This window comes from Nerophis ophidion, linkage group LG12 (genome assembly GCF_033978795.1).
Source record: "Nerophis ophidion isolate RoL-2023_Sa linkage group LG12, RoL_Noph_v1.0, whole genome shotgun sequence".
Taxonomy (NCBI): domain Eukaryota; kingdom Metazoa; phylum Chordata; class Actinopteri; order Syngnathiformes; family Syngnathidae; genus Nerophis; species Nerophis ophidion.
Genome location: NC_084622.1, coordinates 38,636,794 through 38,657,780, shown reverse-complemented (window position 1 = coordinate 38,657,780; position 20,987 = coordinate 38,636,794). Strand labels below are relative to the sequence as shown.

The window sequence follows — 20,987 nt, the reverse complement described above, 5'->3', positions numbered from 1 at the left end:
ATTGAGTCATTTATGAATTAATTTGTCCCATTAATCTGATAAAATTCACTTTATAGCTTTGGCGTATTTTAAGGATTTTTAAACAATTTTTCTGCTTTTCTTAACCTTCATTCCTTGTTCTAATAGATGGGCATGGTCAACATTGAAATTATACTTTTAACATGTGTGCTTTAATAAAAAATGTGAAAAAAATCCCACAAAATTCTGTTCGCCGCCACACAGATCATGTCACCCACGCACCACCTGTGCACTCTTTTGCAGCGGCTCTGCGAAAACTCTGTCTGCATTTTTAAAATCCCATGCACGCCATGTGGACCGTATTATATTATTTGTATTGGTTGTATTAAACGATCAATTTACGTTCTGTTGCTTTAATTTAAGCTTTTTTCTAATTGAACTGATCAAATTATTGTTGTAGCCCTTAACCATTGGCCAGATGGTCACATTTAGCCTGTCAGGTCATTTTATGAGGCCAACAGAAGCCCAAATGCAAAATTAATGCACCCATTTATTATTTTCCTTATTGCATTCAGTTTTTTCTAACTGCAGTTGCATATTTTAGATATTTTTGTCTCCAAAACCTTTTAAATCTGACATCTACGCTTGAATATTTGCTTTATTGTCACTGTTTTTCCTTGGATGCGTGTTTTCAGAACGGTTTATTCACCCATTTTTCAGCATTTGTTGGAAGTTAAAGCCATAGACCAGTGGTTCTCAACCTTTTTTCAGTGATGTACCCCTTGTGAACATTTTTTAAATTCAAGTACCGTCTAATCAGAGCAAAGCATTTTTGGTTGAAAAAAAGAGATAAATAAGTAAAATACAGCAGCACTATGTTATCAGTTTCTGATTTATTAAATTGTATAACAGTGCAAAATATTTCTAATTTGTAGTGGTCTTTCTTGAACTATTTGGAAAAAAGATATACAAATAAGTAAAACTTGTTGAAAAATAAACAAGTGATTCAATTATAAATAGAGATTTCTACACATCAATGTAATCATCAACTTAAAGTGCCCTCTTTGGGGATTGTAATAGAGATCCATCTGGATTCATGAACTTCATTCTAAACATTTCTTCACAAAAAATAAATATTTAACATCAATATTTATGGAACATGTCCACAAAAATCCAGCTGTCATCACTGAATATTTCATTGTTGCATTTCTTATTGTGGTTTATGAACTTACATTCATATTTTGTTGAAGTATTATTCAATAAATTAATCAATGATTATTTATACAGCCCTAAATCATTAGTGTCTCAAAGGGCTGCACAAACCACAATATATTTATAATGGATTTTTGAATTGTTGCTATTTTTCGAATATTTTAGAAAAATCTCATGTACCCCTTGGCATACCTTCAAGTACCCCCAGGGGTACGCGTACCCCCATTTGAGAACCACTGCCATAGACCATAATGTTGTCTCTGCTATCCCCTGCAGGAGCTAATGCAGTACTGCGCCCTTGATGTTCAAGCCACGCATGAAGTCTTCATAGAACAGCTACCCCTCTTCATTGAGAGGTAATAACACTCTCACTATTGTTTGAAAGACTTTAGTATAGTGTGTCACTGTAGCTTGAGGATACTGCTGACTTATTGATGTATCTCTGCCAAGATGTCCCCACCCGGTGACATTCGCTGGTATGCTGGAGATGGGCGTGAGCTACCTTCCTGTCAATCAAAACTGGGGGAAATATCTGGAGGATTCCCAGGACATATATGAAGAGCTCCAGAGAGAGATGAAAAAGTCACTCATGATTCTTGCTGATGACGCATGCCAGCTCCTGGAAGACGAGAGGTGAGGGAAAAGAGCCTTTATTAGGACCTAAAATCTAAATTTACACAGCCGGTTGCTGCAGACTTGTGCTAATGGGAGGATGTCTGAGAAAGGGTACAAAATTTTACAGGTAAAATTAGCTAAAGTATTTAATTTTAATGGCTTTCTGCAGGCCTTAAAGGAAGACATGGTGTATTAGGTAGAACAGTACTGTACTTGGGAAACAAAAAATACCTTTTGAGTGACTTCACCTTTGGATAAGAGGACACACCTTCTTCATGTTCCTGATGCTTCAAACATAGTGTGATTAGGGTTACACGATATAAATGATATACATTTAGATTAGATTAGATAGTACTTTATTTATTCCGTCAGGAGAGTTCCTTCAGGAAAATTAAAATTTGGCAGATGATAGAAATTGTATCACTACCGTCATTCAGTTTCATGATAAAGCATCTTGTTCTAGCTGTGTCACGCTAATTTGACAGCCGTGCAAAGCAATGTTGAATCCTTGCTAGTCAGCTATCCTCGCCTCCATGGCCGCAAATAAACAACATTTTAGTTAACAGTGGAGGACGAAGAATAGCTAAACATGCTGCAATACACTTCATAAGAGGATACAAGAGTCAATAGCTCTTGAATACAAAGAGTTGGGCGGATTGACACAAAAATCGTCAGTAATGATAACAGGTATATGATCGATACTACAGTTATTTGATGGATATTTATTTACTACCACAAAATAATTTTTGTTATGGTTCATAAACTCAACAAAATAAGTCCCTGGTCACAGGTAGTTTTTTAAGGGGCAAAACCATCAGAGCAAATAGTCATTTCTGTCCTTACTATTAAATTTATTTAGCAAAAAATATTGTATGCAGTAAGAAGGAACAAGGATACCCATTAAATATTTTTTTTATATTTTTACAACGCCATACTGTGTTTTTTTTTTATATTAAAATTTAATCATTCAATGATCTTGAGGATTTTACATATCACTATCAGCAATTTTGCATACTTTGATACCCAAATTTGTAGTATCGCCCAAAACTAATGTAATGTAGTCAAAAAAATAGAAGATAATGTGTTCATTACATATTTACAGAAGTAATAAAAATAATAATAATGGATTGGATTTTATATCGCGCTTTTCTATTATTAGATACTCAAAGCGCTCACAGAGAAGTGGGAACCCATCATTCATTCACACCTGGTGGGGGTAAACTAAGGCCCCTTCGACCACCACCTATCATTCATTCACCAGTGTGAGCGGCACCGGGGGCAAGGGTGAAGTGTCCTGCCCAAGGACACAACAGCAGCGATTAGAATGTCAAGAGGCGGGGAGCGAATCTGCAACCCTCAGGTTTCTGGCACGGCCGCTCTACCCACTACGCCATACCATATATAATACCATGTTACAACAAAAAGTTACCAGTGTTTTACAGTCAATTTGCAAGTAGATTAATAATAGTTTTCACAAAATAATAAAACCGTAAATGACGCAATGTTAGCAGCCTAATTGGGAGTTTTTATAACCCGTCTTGTATCATTTATACACCATATCATATTTTGTATTTAGGGCTGTCTTTGATTAAAGATTTTCATAGTCGAAGATTTTGCTCATGGTTGACGATCAGTTGAATGAGTTAAATGCTTCTAGTCCTTAGTAGTTTTTGGAACTACTAGAAGACGAGCCAGGCTTCTTCAAACAATCAATCAATTTTTATTTATATAGCCCCAAATCACAAATGTCTCAAAGGACTGCACAAATCATTACGACTACAACATCCTCGGAAGAACCCACAAAAGGGCAAGGAAAACTCACACCCAGTGGGCAGGGAGAATTCACATCCAGTGGGACGCCAGTGACAATGCTGACTATGAGAAACCTTGGAGAGGACCTCAGATGTGGGCAACCTCCCCTCCCCCCTCTAGGGGACCGAAAGCAATGGATGTCGAGCGGGTCTAACATGATACTGTGAAAGTTCAATCCATAGTGGCTCCAACACAGCCGCGAGAGTTCAGTTCAAGCGGATCCAAGACAGCAGCGAGAGTCCCGTCCACAGGAGACCATCTCAAGCGGAGGCGGGTCAGCAGCGTAGAGATGTCCCCAATCGATACAGGCGAGCGGTCCATCCTGGGTCCCGACGAGCGGTCCATCATGGGTCTCGACTCTGGACAGCCAGTACTTCATCCATGGTCATCGGACCGGACCCCCTCCACAAGGGAGGGGGGGATATAGGAGAAAGAAAAGAAGCGGCAGATCAACTGGTCTAAAAAGGAGGTCTATTTAAAGGCTAGAGTATACAGATGAGTTTTAAGGTGAGACTTAAATGCTTCTACTGAGGTAGCATCTCGAACTGTTACCGGGAGGGCATTCCAGAGTACTGGAGCCCGAACGGAAAACGCTCTATAGCCCGCAGACTTTTTTTAGGCTCTAGTCTAACATAATTTATATTTAACCTCACAAATGCTTTACAAACACACTTGTGTAAAACATCTTTCCAGGTGTCATGGTAGTTGTATAGATGAACAACTTCATATGTTGTGTATTTGATGTCATTGACCCTAGATTTAAAGATGACCCTTGGCTTTGGGACCTTGAGTGGGACGTGCAGGAGTTTAAGCTGAATAAGGCGCCAGCGAGCAAGAAGAAACAGGCCAATAAAGCAGCACAATCCCAAACTGCTACTCCACTTCCAGACTGGATGGAAGGTAAACCCTTAAAGTATGGACAACCAATGTATAGTGGCATTCATTTTAGATGACATGTTTTCTGCTTCAAGATGAAGGTCCACCATCTGAAGAGGAAATGGCAGCAGGTTGCCCGTGCAGGTCAGCTGTTGAAAAACTGAAGGAAACAGTCAGTCGACTTCCTAAGAGAAAACAACACCTGCCTGGACATCCTGGGTCTGATTTTGAAATGACACTGAAGACCAAACCTGTGTCCTTTCTGCGGTTTTCTCATTGTGTCCCCTCTTGGCTGCACCGTCAGGTGGTACCGTAAGCTGTGTGAGAAGATGTCTGCCGACGACTGGTCCCCTGGAGCTGGTCTTATCAGTCTTCAAATGAGAGTAACTCCTAAGCTGATGGGTCTGACATGGGATGGCTTTCCCTTGCATTACATGGAGAAACATGGCTGGGGGTATCTGGTTCCCGGACGCAGGGATAACCTAAATCCCCAGGAGGGAAATATAGCACCAGCTTGCCCTCACAGGTAGAGTCTGATTGATAGCTGATGAAGCTTGGTTTGTTGTGTTGAAGCATTTCATGCTCCTCAGAGAGATTGAGCGTGTTTATAGAGAGTACTGCGAGCAGAACAGCAAGGAACAGCCTGAATATGAGTTCACACCATCGGATGATCTCCAGTGGACAGACAGCACAGTTTGGGCAAAGGTACAACTTGATGCAATGTGACTAAAACATCATTGTATTTGATACCCTGGCGTCATAATATGTAGTCACAAGTTTATGAGTTTACCAATGTTGCGCACCATACAAGCACAATGATGGAGATTTTTGTTTAACTCGTTATCAGGTGGAGGAGTATGGATCTTTGGAGAGGCTGACAGATGAACATGAAGCGAATGGCGCGGCATATGAGGTCTGCAATAAGTTCCATGCTATTTTAGTGTCTTTTTTCATATATGTTTCTTATTAACACAAACAATATAAGTGTTACTATCATCTCTGCGTATTTTTTGAATTTTATCATTTAATACTAGGGATGTGCCATCTACCTATTTCTATAATTTGAGACGCAATACCCTGCGCATGAGCTTAGTAGCTCAGCTTTGTGTGCCCTATCAAGTTTGCACTTGGTTTAATACACACAAACCTTTAGTAGAGTAGGCCCTATGTGTTGTCTAAATGTACTGTATGTACAGAAGTGATCATTTTAATTAACTTTACCAACCAAGCACATTTTAAACTCAGGAAGTGAACAAACTGTCAGTTGTTTCTGAAGGATACGTAGGACTAAATGAGCTGTGCTTTTTCATATTCCTTTTTAGACATGTGGAATTGTGCAACTGTAAACATGTGATGCATCATAAAGCATTACCCAATAAAAAGTTGTATTTCTTGTTGCAGAAACAACAAGGTGGCCATCGTTCTGGTTATGTCCCAGTGGAGAGTCACTGCCCTCATCACCAAGGAAATGGACCCTACAACGATGTCAATATACCCGGGTGTTGGTTTTTCAAATTACCACATAAGGTAATGTTTCAGCGAAAGTAACTCCAAGAACCAGCATCGCGTAACGCACTCATGGGAAATGCACGTGTTTCAGGATGGCAATCCAAATAACGTCGGCAGTCCTTTTTCCAAAGACTTCCTGCCTAAGATGGAGGATGGTACTCTGAGGGCAGGGAGGGGAGGAACCAACGCCACACGTGCCTTAGAGATCAACAAAATGATGTCCTTTTGGAGGAATGCTCATAAACGTATAAGGTGTGTATCATTTCTAACTATCAATCAATCAATCAATCAATGTTTATTTATACAGTCGTAAATCACAAGTGTCTCAAAGCGCTGCACAAGCCACAACGACATCTTCGGTTCAGATCTATGATCACATCAGACTCAGGATCTACTACCCGTTGAAGTGTTAACCGTCCAAGAAGACCAACAAAGTGTTGCTAGATTTGTCACTTTTTTAATGCTTGCTACATATAGAACAGTTTAGACCAGGTCTGGGCAATTATTTTGACTCGGGGGGCCAAAGCTAGAGAAGAAAATGTATCTGGGGGCCGGTATATCTGATTTTTAGGAACACTAATACAAAACCTAACAATAATGTCTGATTGAATGCTAAAAAACGTTATGACAAACCGCCTTAAAAAACGGAATGGAATTTTAAATTGTTTTTACTGAATGAGAAACCCAGAATGTAAAATGAAAATAAAGAATGTGGGATTTACAATATTAACTATGAACAATAAAACACGGAATACTAACAACATATGAACGTCACATCACCTCTCGATTGACATATTTTACAATCAAGCGAAATGCAACAAATATGCAACAAAGAGCGAAATATGAACGCGAAGGGTAAAATAAGAAACTCACCTACAATCGGATGAATCACTAAGCTTTAGAACTTTGTTTAAAAAATCTCCTTCTGCGTCTGTCCCTGACACCCGCATTCCAGGCTGGCCGCTCTGGAAACACTATGTGGAAACGCTCCCCGCCCACACTGCTTGGTTCCTCGTCTGAGCTGCTGTAAAATTAGATTACCATAGCAACTGTCTAATGCATCTAAACAAGATCTAAATAAAATCCAGCTTACCCAAAACAGAGCTGCCAGACTAGCTCTCCATTGCTCATTTAGGACTGGCATTGAGATCATGCATCATGAATTGTCATGGATGAAAGTTGATGAAAGACTGGCTTGTAGTTTGATTCTATTTTTAAAAAACATCTATACATACCATAAACCCTCATATCTGTATTCTCAGCTCTTGCTTGCCAGTGACAGTCACAACTACGGTACCAGGCTAGCCCAAAGAGGTGCGCTCACCCGTCTTAAACCCAAAAGTGATGTTTTGAAAAAGACTGTAATGTATCGGGCAATCACTTACTGGAACAGACTTCCACAATATCTGCTATCAATCACCAGCATAGTGGGCTTTAAGAATAAACTAAAAGGAGAAGTATTGCGTAAAGAGATTATTTTAGATTGTATCTAATGTCATGACTGTTTTTATTGACTGTTGAGTATTTTATTGATTATGGGATAAGCAGCAGAAAATGGATGGATGATACTTTTTCGTCACTTATTGTTTGTCTTTGGTACACTAATGTGTATATTTTAGGCCATTGGTTCTTTGTTTTATTTTTGCAAAAATGTATACAGTATATCTATTTTTATATTGCTATTTTTATCTTTGGTATGAAAGTTATTATGTAACAACATCTATTAGTATTTTTTGGTTCTTTGTTGTTGCTATTTTTGTATTATGACAATTTATTATTGGATCATGTTGTACTGCATTTTAATCGTTTGTTCTGTGGTTGTGTGATGTTTTTTGCCTGGACCCCAGGAAGAATAGTCTCCACTGCGGTGTAGACTAATGGGGATCCTTAATAAACTAAAACTAAACTAAAAAACTAAAACTGATATATCATGCAAAAGCGCAGATTGCAACCACTGAAATACTTTGTATAGTTCAAGACTTACGGTAATTTGAAAACATCACTGCACATCATAATGGCAGCTACAGTTTTCATCTTAAATATCTAAAAAAAATATTTGGGAATGTCAGGGGGGCCAGATTGAGAATCCCCCGGGCCTTAATTTACCCACGTCTGGTTTAGACAAAGCATGAGTTGTGCTATGAAGCAGAGTTGCGATGCCCTCTGCTCTACAGCGTTGTAATGACAGGCTGCATTCAGACAGTCCCATTATAATGTGTTAATGAACAGGGGCAAACAGGTGGTACCTTTAAATGGTGTTTCAAGTGTGTACAGAACTGTTAGAATTTTAAGCCCTTTATTTTAATATAATAAGGTCAACTATGAATTATCTGTGCAGATAAAGGTGCACATACAAAAATGTATTTTCATTCATTGGTACCCACTGGTGGCAGAGTGGTTAGTGCGTCTGCCTCACAATAGCAGTCCTGGGTTCAAATCCAGCCTCTGGATCTTTCTGTGTGGAGTTTGCATGTTCTCCCCGTGAATGCGTGGGTTCCCTCCGGGTACTCCGGCTTCCTCCCACCTCCAAAGACATGCACCTGGGGATAGGTTGATTGGCAACACTAAATTGGCCCTAGTGTGTGAATGTGTGTGTGAATGTTGTCTATCTATCTGTGTTGGCCCTGCGATGAGGTGGCGACTTGTCCAGGGTGTACCCTGCCTTCCGCCCGATTGTAGCTGAGATAGGCGCCAGCGCCCCCCGCGACCCCGAAAGGGAATAAGCGGTAGAAAATGGATGGATGGATATTTTAATATAATAAGGTCAACTATGAATTATCTGTGCAGATAAAGGTGCACATACAAAAATGTATTTTCATTCATTGGTACCCACTGTCTTTTTGTCATCTTCGTTGACGCAGGAAGTAGTCTGATACTTTTCAAATAGTCAAACACAGATAAGAAATGTTTAACTTTTGTTAATTCTAGTTAAATCTGAAAATCTAATTGTATTCTTAAGAGAATGTCTTTCGCCTTAACTGTATGGTGCTGGAAAAGCTTTAAAATAAAAATGGACACGCAAGAGTTTAAAAGATCAATGAAGTTTGACTTTTGTCATAGCTCCCAGAAGGTGCTGTGGCTGCGGAAGGCAGATCTTCCTCGTTTTGTGAGCAGGTGCGTATGCTGTATGCGATCTTAAATAACTGAAAAAGTGAATGGGAAAAAAAATGCCTTCTATGATATTTAAGGCACAAAGATTTTGATGAAGAGGGGCAGTACGGCGCTATATTACCTCATGTTGTCGTTGCTGGAACGGTAACGAGGCGTGCTGTGGAGCCGACGTGGCTGACTGCCAGTAATGCACGTGTAAGACACGCAGAAATACATATTGTAAGTCAATTCGCAAGCTTTGTTTTATAAGACGGACTATGTTTCGTGTTTTCAGAGGGACAGAGTGGGCAGTGAGCTCAAGGCAATGGTGCAAACGCCACCTGGCTACCACCTTGTTGGCGCAGACGTGGATTCTCAAGAGTTGTGGATTGCAGCTGTGCTCGGAGAGGCCAGTAGTGGCATACATGGTGAGATTTGTCATAGGGAAGCTGGAGTCTATCCCAACTGATGGGGCGAAATGTGGTCCTACACCCAGGGCACATTGACAACCACTTTGGACAGTGAGGGAGAACATAAAAGCAGAGACAACTGAGCCAATATTCAAACTTACATACAAACCTTCACTTCCTCTCCAAGTATGTCAATTCCAGTCTGTCTAACGTGTGTGTGGCGTTCAGGGTGTACAGCGTTTGGCTGGATGACCCTTCAAGGAAAGAAGAGCCAGGGCACTGACCTGCACAGCCGCACCGCCGACGCAGTGGGCATCAGCAGAGAGCACGCCAAAGTGTTTAACTATGGCCGCATCTACGGAGCAGGACAGCCCTTTGCCGAAAGGCTGCTGATGCAGTTCAACCATCGACTTGGTCAGACGGAAGCTGCCAGTAAGGCCAGACAGATGTATGCTTTAACAAAGGGTTTACGAAGGTACACAAAACTATTTAAATTATTGGACAGTTTGTGCAACTTGAGCAATGTGCTGCATGCGTTTCTTTGTCAGATACCAACTAGCAGAGGAAGCTGAGTGGCTGGTCAACGAATTGAAAATTGAGGTGGAAAGAGAGGAGGATGGAAGTGTATCCCTGCAGGAGTTACGGAAGATCAATAAACTGGCTTCACAGCAGTAAGAAAAATAAATGTAGTACAACTCAATTCCCCCAAAAATTAAAACAGCTTTTGTTTATACTCTGTTCAATTTTCTCATTAAAATCCGCAAGATCCCGACGGAGAAGGTGGGACCTGGTGGGCAAACGCTTGTGGTCTGGAGGCACGGAGTCAGACATGTTTAACAAACTGGAGAGCATTGCCCATTCAGCCCAACCTTCGACGCCTGTGCTGGGCTGCAGGATTAGCAGAGCTTTGGAACCCATCGCAGTAAAGAATGAGGTGAGCTAAGACCGGAATATTACATTTAAATAACCTTTAACATCGGGGGAACCAGCCATCACCAGGTCCTGAGTCCTGTGCAACAAACATTTTCTCCAGGAATTTGCGACCGCACTAATTCACACAAATTCCAGCAATCCCTGTGAATTATTATTATTAACAACTTTGTCTAATGTCGGCACTTTCCTAATCAGCGTAATTTTTGCCAATCAAATTTGATTCACAGATGCATTGAAGAAAAGCTGTCTAAATAACTGTCCAATCAAAACTCAGTTGCTTGTGTAGACAAAGCAGCAACGTGTAACAATATACATATCAACTCTTTATTGATCATCGAGACGATTGTAGCTCAGACCTATTTCCTGTTTCTGTTTACGGCACCAAGTCTTCTGGGTAATATAAACATTTTCACTTTTAATTATTTATTTTCTATTTATCCAGGGAAAGGTAATTACAAACAGATTGTTATTTGCAATGCTGACCAAGGACAGAGGCAGCATTTTACATGACGGATGTTGGTGCGCGACGATAATCTCTAATAGTCTCTCATTTATTATATAGGTAGGTGTAATAATCGATTTTTAGATTCGGTACAATTCGAACAGGGACGATCATAAAATCGATTAGTAAATGTCAATAACCTACTCAGTGGCCTAGTGGTTAGAGTGTCTGCCCTGAGATCAGTAGGTTGGGAGTTCAAACCTCAGCCGAGTCATACCAAAGACTATAAAAATGGGACCCATTATCTCCCTGCTTGGCATTCAGCATCAAGGGTTGGAATTGGGGGTTAAATCAACAAAATTGAGAGGGGGGGTTGCCCACATCTGAGGTCCTCTCCAAGGTTTCTCATAGTCAGCATTGTCACTGGAGTCCCACTGGATGTGAATTCTCTCTGCCCACTGGGTGTGAGTTTTCCTTGCCCTTTTGTGGGTTCTTCCGAGGATGTTGTAGTCGTAATGATTTGTGCAGTCCTTTGAGACATTTGTGATTTGGGGCTATATAAATAAACATTGATTGATTGATTGATTGATTGAAAATGATTCCCACGCGGGCACCGCTGCTGCCCACTGCTTCCGTCACCTTCCAGGGGGTGAACAAGGGGATGGGTCAAATGCAGAGGACAAGTTACACCACACCTAGTGTGTGTGTGACTATCATTGGTACTTTAACTTTAACTTTGAACTTAATAATCAATATCTATCCATCCATTTTTCTACCACTTGTCTCTTTCAGGGTTGCTGGAGCCTATCAAAGCTGCATTCGGGCAGAAGGCGGGGTACAACCTGGACAAATCGCATAATTATTGTGCATAAAGTATTGCAGACAGTTCTATAATTTGACTGCTGAACGCCACCTTACCAAGAGATCCAAGTTGCTCCTTAATTTAAGGGCACTTATGTTCCAGTTATGCACACATTTCCATTAATTTAATAAATGTAATGGGAATTAATTTTACTGTTTCTTATAACAAATACACTGTTTTTAAAAGTTGCAAGTGACAAATGCTTGTTAAGTCAAACAAAAATAAATGTAAAACTGCATTAATATACATAAAGTAAGGATGCATCAATAATCGATTTTTAATTGAATCATAATATAATCATGAGGTGCCATAAGAATCCCACCACCTACTCATTTACCAACGAAAAATTGCACTATAGACCAGTCAACAGTTCACTAAGGCAGTGATTTTCAACCTTTTTTCAGTGATGTACCCCCTATGAAAATTTTTTTAATTAAAGTACCCCCTAATCAGAGCAAAGCATTTTTGGTTGAAAAAAAGAGATAAAGAAGTAAAATACAGCACTATGTCATCAGTTTCTGATTTATTAAATTGTATAACAGTGCAAAATATTGCTCCTTTGTAGTGGTCTTTCTTGAACTATTTGGAAAAAAAGATACAAAAATAACTAAAAACTAAACAAGTGTTTCAATTAAAAATAAAGATTTCTACAAATAGAAGTAATCATCAACTTAAAGTGCCCTCTTTTGGGGATTGTAATACAGATTCTTATTAAATTATAATTAATTGTGACTATTATTAGTTATAATGAGGTCTTACGATGAGGTGGCGATTTGTCCAGGGTGTACCCCGCCTTCCGCCCGATTGTAGCTGAGATAGGCGCCAGCGCCCCCCGCCACCCCAAAAGGGAATAAGCGGTAGAAAATGGATGGATGGATGGATGGAAAAAAAGATACAAAAATAACTAAAAACTAAACAAGTGTTTCAATTAAAAATAAAGATTTCTACAAATAGAAGTAATCATCAACTTAAAGTGCCCTCTTTTGGGGATTGTAATACAGATTCTTATTAAATTATAATTAATTGTGACTATTATTAGTTATAATGAGGTCTTACGATGAGGTGGCGATTTGTCCAGGGCGTTCCTCGCTTTCCACCCGGGTGCAGCTGGCTCCAACATCGCAGCCGCAAATTCAGGAATTTCAGGCAGCAACAACCACAAAAATAGGCTGTGAAATCATGGAAAGATTCAATAAAGTTGTGTTTGTGAGATCTAATGTGTTTAACTTACTGGGTTCTGTTGCGTCAGTTCATCACCAGCAGAGTGAACTGGGTGGTCCAGAGCTCAGCAGTGGATTACCTTCATCTGATGCTGGTGGCAATGAAGTGGCTCTTTGAGGAACATGACATTGATGGACGCTTCTGCATCAGCATCCACGATGAGGTGCGGTACCTTGTCCGCAGCGAAGACAGATACCGAGCAGCACTGGCACTTCAGATCACCAACCTCCTTACACGGTCTGTTTAAGATCTATCGGGGATGAAAACACAAAATGAACAATGGTCACGAGTGCTCTTCCTTACCTCCCCAGGAGTATGTTTGCACATGCGTTAGGCATGCAGGACCTTCCGCAGTCTGTCGCTTTCTTCAGTGCCGTTGACATCGACACGTGTTTGAGAAAGGAAGTCACCATGGATTGCGTGACTCCCTCCAACCCCACAGGTGTGGAACGAAGATACGGACTTCCCCCTGGTGAGCTCAAAACTAAACACGCTTACAAAACGTCAGTGTGGTGTTGAGCGCAGAGAGAAAATTGCTAAATTTAGTAAATTTGTAAAACGGCTGTAACAATTAATAAATTCGAAATGAGTTTGTATTCATATTGTTTAATGGGCATAACAAATAAAAAATTGATAAAATCCAGACTTCATGGAGTGCCCAGAACTTTTGAATATGCAGACACAGTTTCTGCAAAGTTGCAGCAATTAAGAACACATGGTGTTATCTATGAGGCAGCAAAAAGTTTTAATACAAATTTGAATTAATGTTAAAAGTGCAGAAAATGTTTTGTTTATTTTGACTGTTTCCCCCACAATTGCATTGAGGCGATAATGTGTTTTATTCGATTACTTGAACAAACTAATTGATAGAGTCAGGCATCTATTTGTGGTGGTGTGGTCGGGCAGCTGGGGGGGAGGTTACGGGGCTGTGGTGGCGAAGACCAAAAGGAATGCGAAGTTGGAATATAACTTTATGTACATATTTATATACATATTTATATAATATTTACATATTTATATAATATGTAACCACAAGCTCCATTCACAGACAGAGTCCCATTGCTTTTATGAGTGGTCGAGCGAGTCAAAAGCCGAAAAAAACAACCTTTTTTTTTTTTTGTGGCGGCCGTAATTCTTTCGTGGCGGGCGGCCACAAATAAATGAATGTGTGAGAAACCTTGAGAGTACTGAAATAATCGACAGCTACAGCCCTATTGATAAGAGTCTCTCAAACTCATTTTAGCTCAGGGGCCACAGAAGTAAACTCTTAGCACACGCAGGCCGGACTATTAAAATCATGGCATTAACACTAGAAAATAAATGCAACTTCAGATTTTTTTCTGTCTTACTTCGGCCAAAAATATAGCAAAAACATTCTGAAAATATCAGCATAAGTATATAGAAAAAAAATACCAGCAGTAAAATTTTGATCCATGAAGGAAAGAAGAAAGTGAATGAATGTTTATAACTGAATACATTTACATATGCATAAAAGTGTTTTTTTTGTATTATTTTTTTAAATGAATCAATAAACGTTAATGACAACCTTTTTCCATAACACAATATAGATTGTAAGATATAACAGGATAATGCATACACTTATCATTTGTTTTCAAAACTGTAAAAAAAAAGTGGGACCCCAAAAATTTACTGAGGGGCCCCATTTTTATGACTTGATGGGGTCCCAGGGACCCCATTTAGAAAGTTCCTATCGCTAACATTGATGGAGTATTGGTGCGAGCAAAACAGCAGCAGGCGGCTGTGGCCTGCGGGCCGGTTCTAATACTAATCAATTATCATCCCGGGGGCCATAGATAATTCATTCGGCCTACTGGCTTCGACTTTGACACATAGGATGCAGTGGATGTCTAATATTACGTCTGTCAGAGAGCTAAAAAAGATGACTGATATTCAGTCAGTGTGACACAATGTGGTTTGTACACCACTGAGAAGCACGCTAATAAACATATCAAACAGCAATCAAAATCAGCCTTATTGGATGTGTAAAAGCAGGATTTTGGTTACAGGTATTGTAATGGAACTCTTTGGGTTAGTTTTTAGTTGTAAAAGCTGCCAAAAAGTGTCAACCAATCAAAAACGTAGAAGAATAAATTCATCACTTAACCTCTATGATATATTACAGTTTTAATGTCAGCCGTAGAAGAAGCAGTACAAGTGACACTTTGTATTAAGATGTGTAAAAGTAAAGTGTTTTTCTCATTTAAAATAAACAAATATTGCTGGAAACATGAACAATATCTGCTTTTAGGTGAAGCCTTGGACATCTACCAACTCATTGACATCACTAAAGGCTCCCTCAATAAAGGGAGTCAAGCAAAGGACACACAGAACAAGTGAACACAAATGTCTGGACGCTCATTAGCATGCAAGCTAGAGATGTGTCGGACCAACAAGAGGACCTCGGCTCATTGTTTCCTCTTCTTTCGTTTGGGTTCTTGAGTCTCTTCGGCATCTTGGGACACAGCCTTACATGGAATAGAGACAAATGCAAACACTGAAAGAGGGAAGTAACAGTTTTTCTCCCTCTCATATTGAGATTGATCATCAATCTGTGACTCTTACCTCCTGACTGTCGCCTTGCTCTTGCAGGGCTGCGTCCAAAGTTGCAGCATTGATGCGGAAATCGCGAGACGTGCTCAGTTTCATGTACTGCATCAGATTTACCTGGAAGCCATTCTTGCTGTTTAGCTTCTTTTTTTTTTTTTTAATTTACGGAATAGATTTGCAGTGAACATCACGCCTACCTTTGACTTCTTAGAAAGAGTGATGAGGAATTTCTCATATTGTTCAATGCTGAAGATCAAGTTGGGAATAGCTTTGGTTTCACGGATGAGTTTTGACTTCCCAGAAAGCAAAAAAAGAGGAACAACATGTTATTTTTTAAAATAAAATACAGTACATATTTAAATGTGCTATTTATTTCACATGGTGGAATTAAGTGATTTTCAAATGCTCCATCTAGTGGGACGCCAAAGAATTACCGAATTAAATATTCAAGTATGTTGCAGTGGCCAAAAATAATACATATACTTGTTAAATAAAACCCCTGTCTTGTTTTTAATGCATATTTAGGCCTACTATGCTACATTATTTTAATGTTGGTCATTATTAGGGTGGTACTTGAGAGCCAAGTGTTTTTTGAGGTGGTGAAAAAAGGTTTAAAGTTTAATGTATATATTAGAGCTGTCAAAGTTAAAGTGGTAACACCTTAATGGTGTGCAAACACAATTTAATCACACAATATATTTTGATTGCACATTCTTCTTTATTTTAACCGCAGATGGTTACCTGAAAAGTGGCACGTGTTATACTGTCAATGCATACATCGGTGCAAAGTTGAGTGGTGACACTCCAACTGGTGTGCTCGCATACAAATGTTGCCTAATAAGCACCCTTTTTGCAATATTATTGCAGAATTGATAATAATAACAATAGATTTTATTTGTAAAAAGCACTTTTTTTTTTTTTTTTTCCCCCTTGGCCTCTGTCTGCACCCCCACTCCAGGGCCCAGGCTAAGACCGATTTTTATTTTATTTTATTTTAATCTTTTATTCTCCCCCCCCCACCCCCCCTCCCCCCCGTTTACCTGTATGTCATCTTTTTTGTAAGGGGCGCTGGAAGCCGGCAGACCCGTCAGCGATCCTGTTCTGTCTCCCTGTAATGTTTGTCTGATCTTGAATGGGATTGTGCTGAAAATTGTAATTTTCCTGAAGGAACTCTCCTGACGGAATAAATAAAGTACTATCTATCTATCTATCTTTACGTTGAGCAAACAACCTCAAAGTCCACAGTGTTAAAAAAAATAGTAGTAATAAAAATAAATAAAATATAAAACTAGAAACATAAAAATGTGCACTTCATATAACACTGTTGCCAAGTTTTGAGCAAATAATTGGTGTGTATTTAAGTACAACTAACAAAAAAATGTTAATGTGTGACATTACTTTAGTGGCATAATATTTAGGTATTTTTCAAAGCTAATTCAAATTATCCAAGTATTTAATAACGGTGGTTAATCAATAATCAGATTTGAAAAATTATTGTAATTTTCAGACTATATGCTGCTACTTTTTTCCTCACATTTTGAACGCTGCTGCTAAGTTATTCATTTTTACGGCCTCATGAGCTTTACATACCACCAATAAATTTAGCCTCGACCCACTAGACCAATGAAATTGCCGAAATAATCAAGGCGGACCAATGAAATTGTTCACACACGAACATTTAGTCAGCCATTTAGCGCCTTATGGTCTCTCCCTCATCATGGAAAAGAAACAAAAATTTGCATACACTGCACCCCCAAAGCTGAACACAAGCAACCCGTGCTTTGAAAATGGAAACGTGCCGCCGCACGGAACGTAAGTCGACTACCACTAATGAGCCTCGACAGGCTGGAAAGCCGCAGGAGGAGGAGAAGGATGAAGAATGCGCTCTCTGACTTTTTCGGTAGGTACTATACTGTACCTGCTTTTATTACATTTGTGAATGAACAACCGCCTGTGTAAATATTTCATGTTTCAATGTGTACACTTGCGGATTATAAACGTGTGCGGCCAATATATGTACAAAATAACATTTGTCCAAAAATGAGGTGGGTGGGGCTTATAACTGAGTGTGCTCTAGAGCCCGGAATTTATGGTAACTGTTTGACAGCACGAGTATATACTTCATTATAAAATACATATTTGTGTCATCATCCTTACAGAAGCAGCAGTGTTCACTTCATTCCTTTTCTTTTTCTTCTTGTCATCCACACCTCCACATGAATCTCCACCCTGGAGGATAAAAAAGGTAACATTTGCAAGCATTAATAACTTGCAATAACTGATAACTTTTCATTAAGCCTGGAATATGCATGGCCTGGTTCGGACAACTCTGACCTGGACGTATGTGATGAAGGAGTAGCATTGTGGCGTTAGGTGGGAACCAGACAGTTTGACCTACAAAGTAGCACATACAGAATACTTAATAAGCATGACGAAGAAGATTTTGACCCAAAAAGAGTTCTCACCAGCTTCTCAAAGCGCGACGGTAGTTTTCCATTTTGAGTTGCACATACTTGGATGTACTGTGAATGTGTTGAAAAATACATTTTTATCATCGTGGGTATTTCAAATGTAACTAGAAAACATATAGTAGAGAATGGCATACATATTTAACCAGCGTGGTGAGGATGGTGTAAGTGCGACTCAGCTCTCTCAGCAGAGTGATGGTGCAAGTCCCGAGTTGCAGAGTGGTCTGGACCAACTCATTTAGTGCTGTCAGGAGGGTCCCAAGCTGTAGCGTCACTGCTTTCTCCACAGGATCCTGCTGACCTGCAGCCTGCGTGGCCTCTTCTACTTGTCAGCGACATAAAACGTAAAACACGTGTTTGCACTGTACTGGACAAGCTCAAACAACCCACACAGTTCATAAGAAGTGAGCATCAGTGTAACAAAGGCTCCTTACCAGGGCTTGATTTGTCAGAGGCGGTCTGGTTTTTCTTTCTACCAATCAGCCAGTCGACTTCATCAAGCACTTTGTCAATTTGGGAGAAAACCAGCAGCTGGGGTAAGAGGAAAACATATACTCTATATTGAAAATTGAACAAAGCAAATCAAGAACTTGGGGGAGGGAAAACCAAGCACTTACTGCTGCTGTTGCTGCGGTCTTAATGTTGACAATAGCAAAGTGAGACTGTTTTTCTACCTCCACATCCTGGAAATACAAACAGAACATGAGGTTAATTGGTCAAAATTTATTTTGAAACATGTACACAGTATTATTACGATACATCACATATTTGACGTATTTTAATTTTTCTTTAGAACATGTTGGACAAGAAGTAAGGAGAAACAAGGCCTATTTAATCCTACCCCTTTTCCACTTGATAGCAAATATTAACACATTTTCACTTCCTGTTCTCAATTTGTACACAATTTACATCAACCCTTTCCAAATACATCAGTTCTTCTCAAATAGTTGAATGATTCACTTAATGAGACAGATATTATCTTATTTTTCAATAAGGATAGTCTGGGTGGCGCAAAAAAAAGACTAAAGATGCAAGAGAGGGCGGCATGGAGCGGTTGGGAAAGTGGCCGTGCCAGCAATCTGAGGGTTCCTGGTTCAATCCTCACCTTCTACGTCCGTTGTGTCCTTGAGCAAGACACTTCACCCTTGCTCCTAATGGGTCGTGGTTAGGGCCTTGCATGGCAGCTCCCGCCATCAGTGTGTGAATGTGTGTGTGAATGGGTAAATGTGGAAATAGTGTCAAAGCACTTTGAGTACCTTGAAGGTAGAAAAGCGCTATACAAGTATAACCCATTTACAATTTAAATGAAGGCTGAGTGTACATTCATCAATCCATTTTCTACCGCTTGTCCCGTTCGGGGTCGCTGGAGCCTATCTCAGCTGCATTCGGGCGGAAGGCGGGATACACCCTGGACAAGTCGCCACCTCATCGCAGGGCCAACACAGATAGACAGACAACATCCACACACTAGAATTCCTTTAAATTTATTGGTCAATGTCTGAAGCATTTTATCTTGGAAACATTTAAGAAAAATATGTGCCAACATAAATGACACGAACACGCCTTGTTTGACAAATATTAAACTATTCCATTACAGTCCTGTAGGTACCATGAATTGATTAACGTGGACCCAGACTTAAACAAGTTGAAGAACTTATTCGGGTGTTACCATTTAGTAGTCAATTGTACGGAATATGTACTGAACTGTGCAATCTACTGATAAAAGTATCAATCAATCAAAGGTGGTAGTACAGCATACAGTAATTCCAATATGTGTTTATTGTACTAATATTGCAATGCACATCAATCTTTTTTTTTTTTTTACTGCTATCCTGAATGTAAGCAGACTAGCAATTAAAAAATTCAAATACATTCTCCAAACAGTACTTTTTATCTAGATATGCACCAAAGTTGAATGGCTTCTTTCTTAGCCCATGTGCCATTTTTCTACAGTGTAATGGGGATCTTTTATATTTTTATGGTACATTTTGTGTACACAGGGCCAAAAAACACACTATTATGTAAGGTCCTCATTTAAAATTTAAAATGTCGATTAATGAATGATAGCGTAAAGGTAGATTTCTCTACACAGTTTTATTGTCTCCCGTGGCACACACTGGTAATTTGACTTACACTTGTCCCTCCTTTATCACTGTTGATTGGTTTCAGACATGACCGCGATTGAATAAATTTCCGCAAAGTAGGAATTATCAAATATTTTTATAGCTAGAGCATAATAAACTGTTCACAACATACTAAATATATTTTTCAACATTCTGAGCCCTCCAGACATGAAATTACACTCTGTTGTTACCGTTTCACTCTTTTAATCCAATAATATTAATGCTGCCTGAGGCTCAGCCAATCAATGGCCACGATACTGAACATTGGTTTGGTCTCTAGTGTTTAGCCATTTTGATCCTTGAAAATGCCTAATTTAGGGCCAAACATTTTTTATTATTCAATGTTATTCGTCCTGGTCGTGGAACTGTGGACCAGCTCTATACTCTCCGCAGGGTTCTTGAGGGTGCATGGGAGTTTGCCCAACCAGTCTACATGTGCTTTGTGGACTTGGAGAAGGCATTCGACCGTGTCCCTCGGGAAGTCCTGTGGGGAGTGCTCAGAGAGTATGGGGTATCGGACTGTCTTATTGTGGCAGTCCGCTCCCTGTACGATCAGTGTCAGAGCTTGGTCCGCATTGCCGGCAGTAAGTCGGACACATTTCCAGTGAGGGTTGGACTCCGCCAAGGCTGTCCTTTGTCACCGATTCTGTTCATAACTTTTATGGACAGAATTTCTAGGCGCAGCCAAGGCGTTGAGGGGTTCCGGCTTGGTGGCCACGGGATTAGGTCTCTGCTTTTTGCAGATGATGTAGTCCTGATGGCTTCATCTGGCCGGGATCTTCAGCTCTCACTGGATCGGTTCGCAGCCGAGTGTGAAGCGACCGGAATGAGAATCAGCACCTCCAAGTCCGAGTCCATGGTTCTCGCCCGGAAAAGGGTGGAGTGCCA

General features: G+C 39.9%; 2 protein-coding genes across 3 annotated transcripts in view; one reads left to right on the top strand and one right to left on the bottom strand.

Moving 5' to 3' along the window:
- polg (polymerase (DNA directed), gamma) overlaps nucleotides 1–16,004 on the top strand; it is a 24,211-nt gene extending 8,207 nt beyond the window's left edge. Inside the window, exons 6-23 of the mRNA XM_061917541.1 lie at nucleotides 1,447–1,526; nucleotides 1,621–1,803; nucleotides 4,355–4,497; nucleotides 4,569–4,692; nucleotides 4,778–4,999; nucleotides 5,064–5,178; nucleotides 5,321–5,386; nucleotides 5,875–6,000; nucleotides 6,074–6,234; nucleotides 9,043–9,096; nucleotides 9,171–9,288; nucleotides 9,368–9,500; nucleotides 9,711–9,957; nucleotides 10,031–10,153; nucleotides 10,248–10,416; nucleotides 12,969–13,177; nucleotides 13,252–13,412; nucleotides 15,210–16,004. Of these exons, the coding sequence (XP_061773525.1) occupies nucleotides 1,447–1,526; nucleotides 1,621–1,803; nucleotides 4,355–4,497; nucleotides 4,569–4,692; nucleotides 4,778–4,999; nucleotides 5,064–5,178; nucleotides 5,321–5,386; nucleotides 5,875–6,000; nucleotides 6,074–6,234; nucleotides 9,043–9,096; nucleotides 9,171–9,288; nucleotides 9,368–9,500; nucleotides 9,711–9,957; nucleotides 10,031–10,153; nucleotides 10,248–10,416; nucleotides 12,969–13,177; nucleotides 13,252–13,412; nucleotides 15,210–15,298 (2,523 nt within the window). The 3' untranslated portion in view covers nucleotides 15,299–16,004. The remainder of the gene's footprint in view (nucleotides 1–1,446; nucleotides 1,527–1,620; nucleotides 1,804–4,354; nucleotides 4,498–4,568; nucleotides 4,693–4,777; nucleotides 5,000–5,063; nucleotides 5,179–5,320; nucleotides 5,387–5,874; nucleotides 6,001–6,073; nucleotides 6,235–9,042; nucleotides 9,097–9,170; nucleotides 9,289–9,367; nucleotides 9,501–9,710; nucleotides 9,958–10,030; nucleotides 10,154–10,247; nucleotides 10,417–12,968; nucleotides 13,178–13,251; nucleotides 13,413–15,209) is intronic.
- The window catches only part of fanci (FA complementation group I), a 22,142-nt gene continuing 16,215 nt past the window's right edge, over nucleotides 15,061–20,987 (bottom strand). Inside the window, exons 29-37 of one of the 2 annotated variants that reach the window (XM_061917539.1) lie at nucleotides 18,594–18,659; nucleotides 18,411–18,507; nucleotides 18,114–18,301; nucleotides 17,974–18,030; nucleotides 17,843–17,902; nucleotides 17,666–17,737; nucleotides 15,706–15,801; nucleotides 15,524–15,625; nucleotides 15,061–15,426 (exon numbers count right to left, since the gene is read on the bottom strand). In XM_061917539.1, coding sequence (XP_061773523.1) covers nucleotides 15,367–15,426; nucleotides 15,524–15,625; nucleotides 15,706–15,801; nucleotides 17,666–17,737; nucleotides 17,843–17,902; nucleotides 17,974–18,030; nucleotides 18,114–18,301; nucleotides 18,411–18,507; nucleotides 18,594–18,659 — 798 coding nt within the window. In that variant the 3' untranslated portion in view covers nucleotides 15,061–15,366. The remainder of the gene's footprint in view (nucleotides 15,427–15,523; nucleotides 15,626–15,705; nucleotides 15,802–17,665; nucleotides 17,738–17,842; nucleotides 17,903–17,973; nucleotides 18,031–18,113; nucleotides 18,302–18,410; nucleotides 18,508–18,593; nucleotides 18,660–20,987) is intronic. The other variant, XM_061917540.1, reaches the window with a different exon arrangement.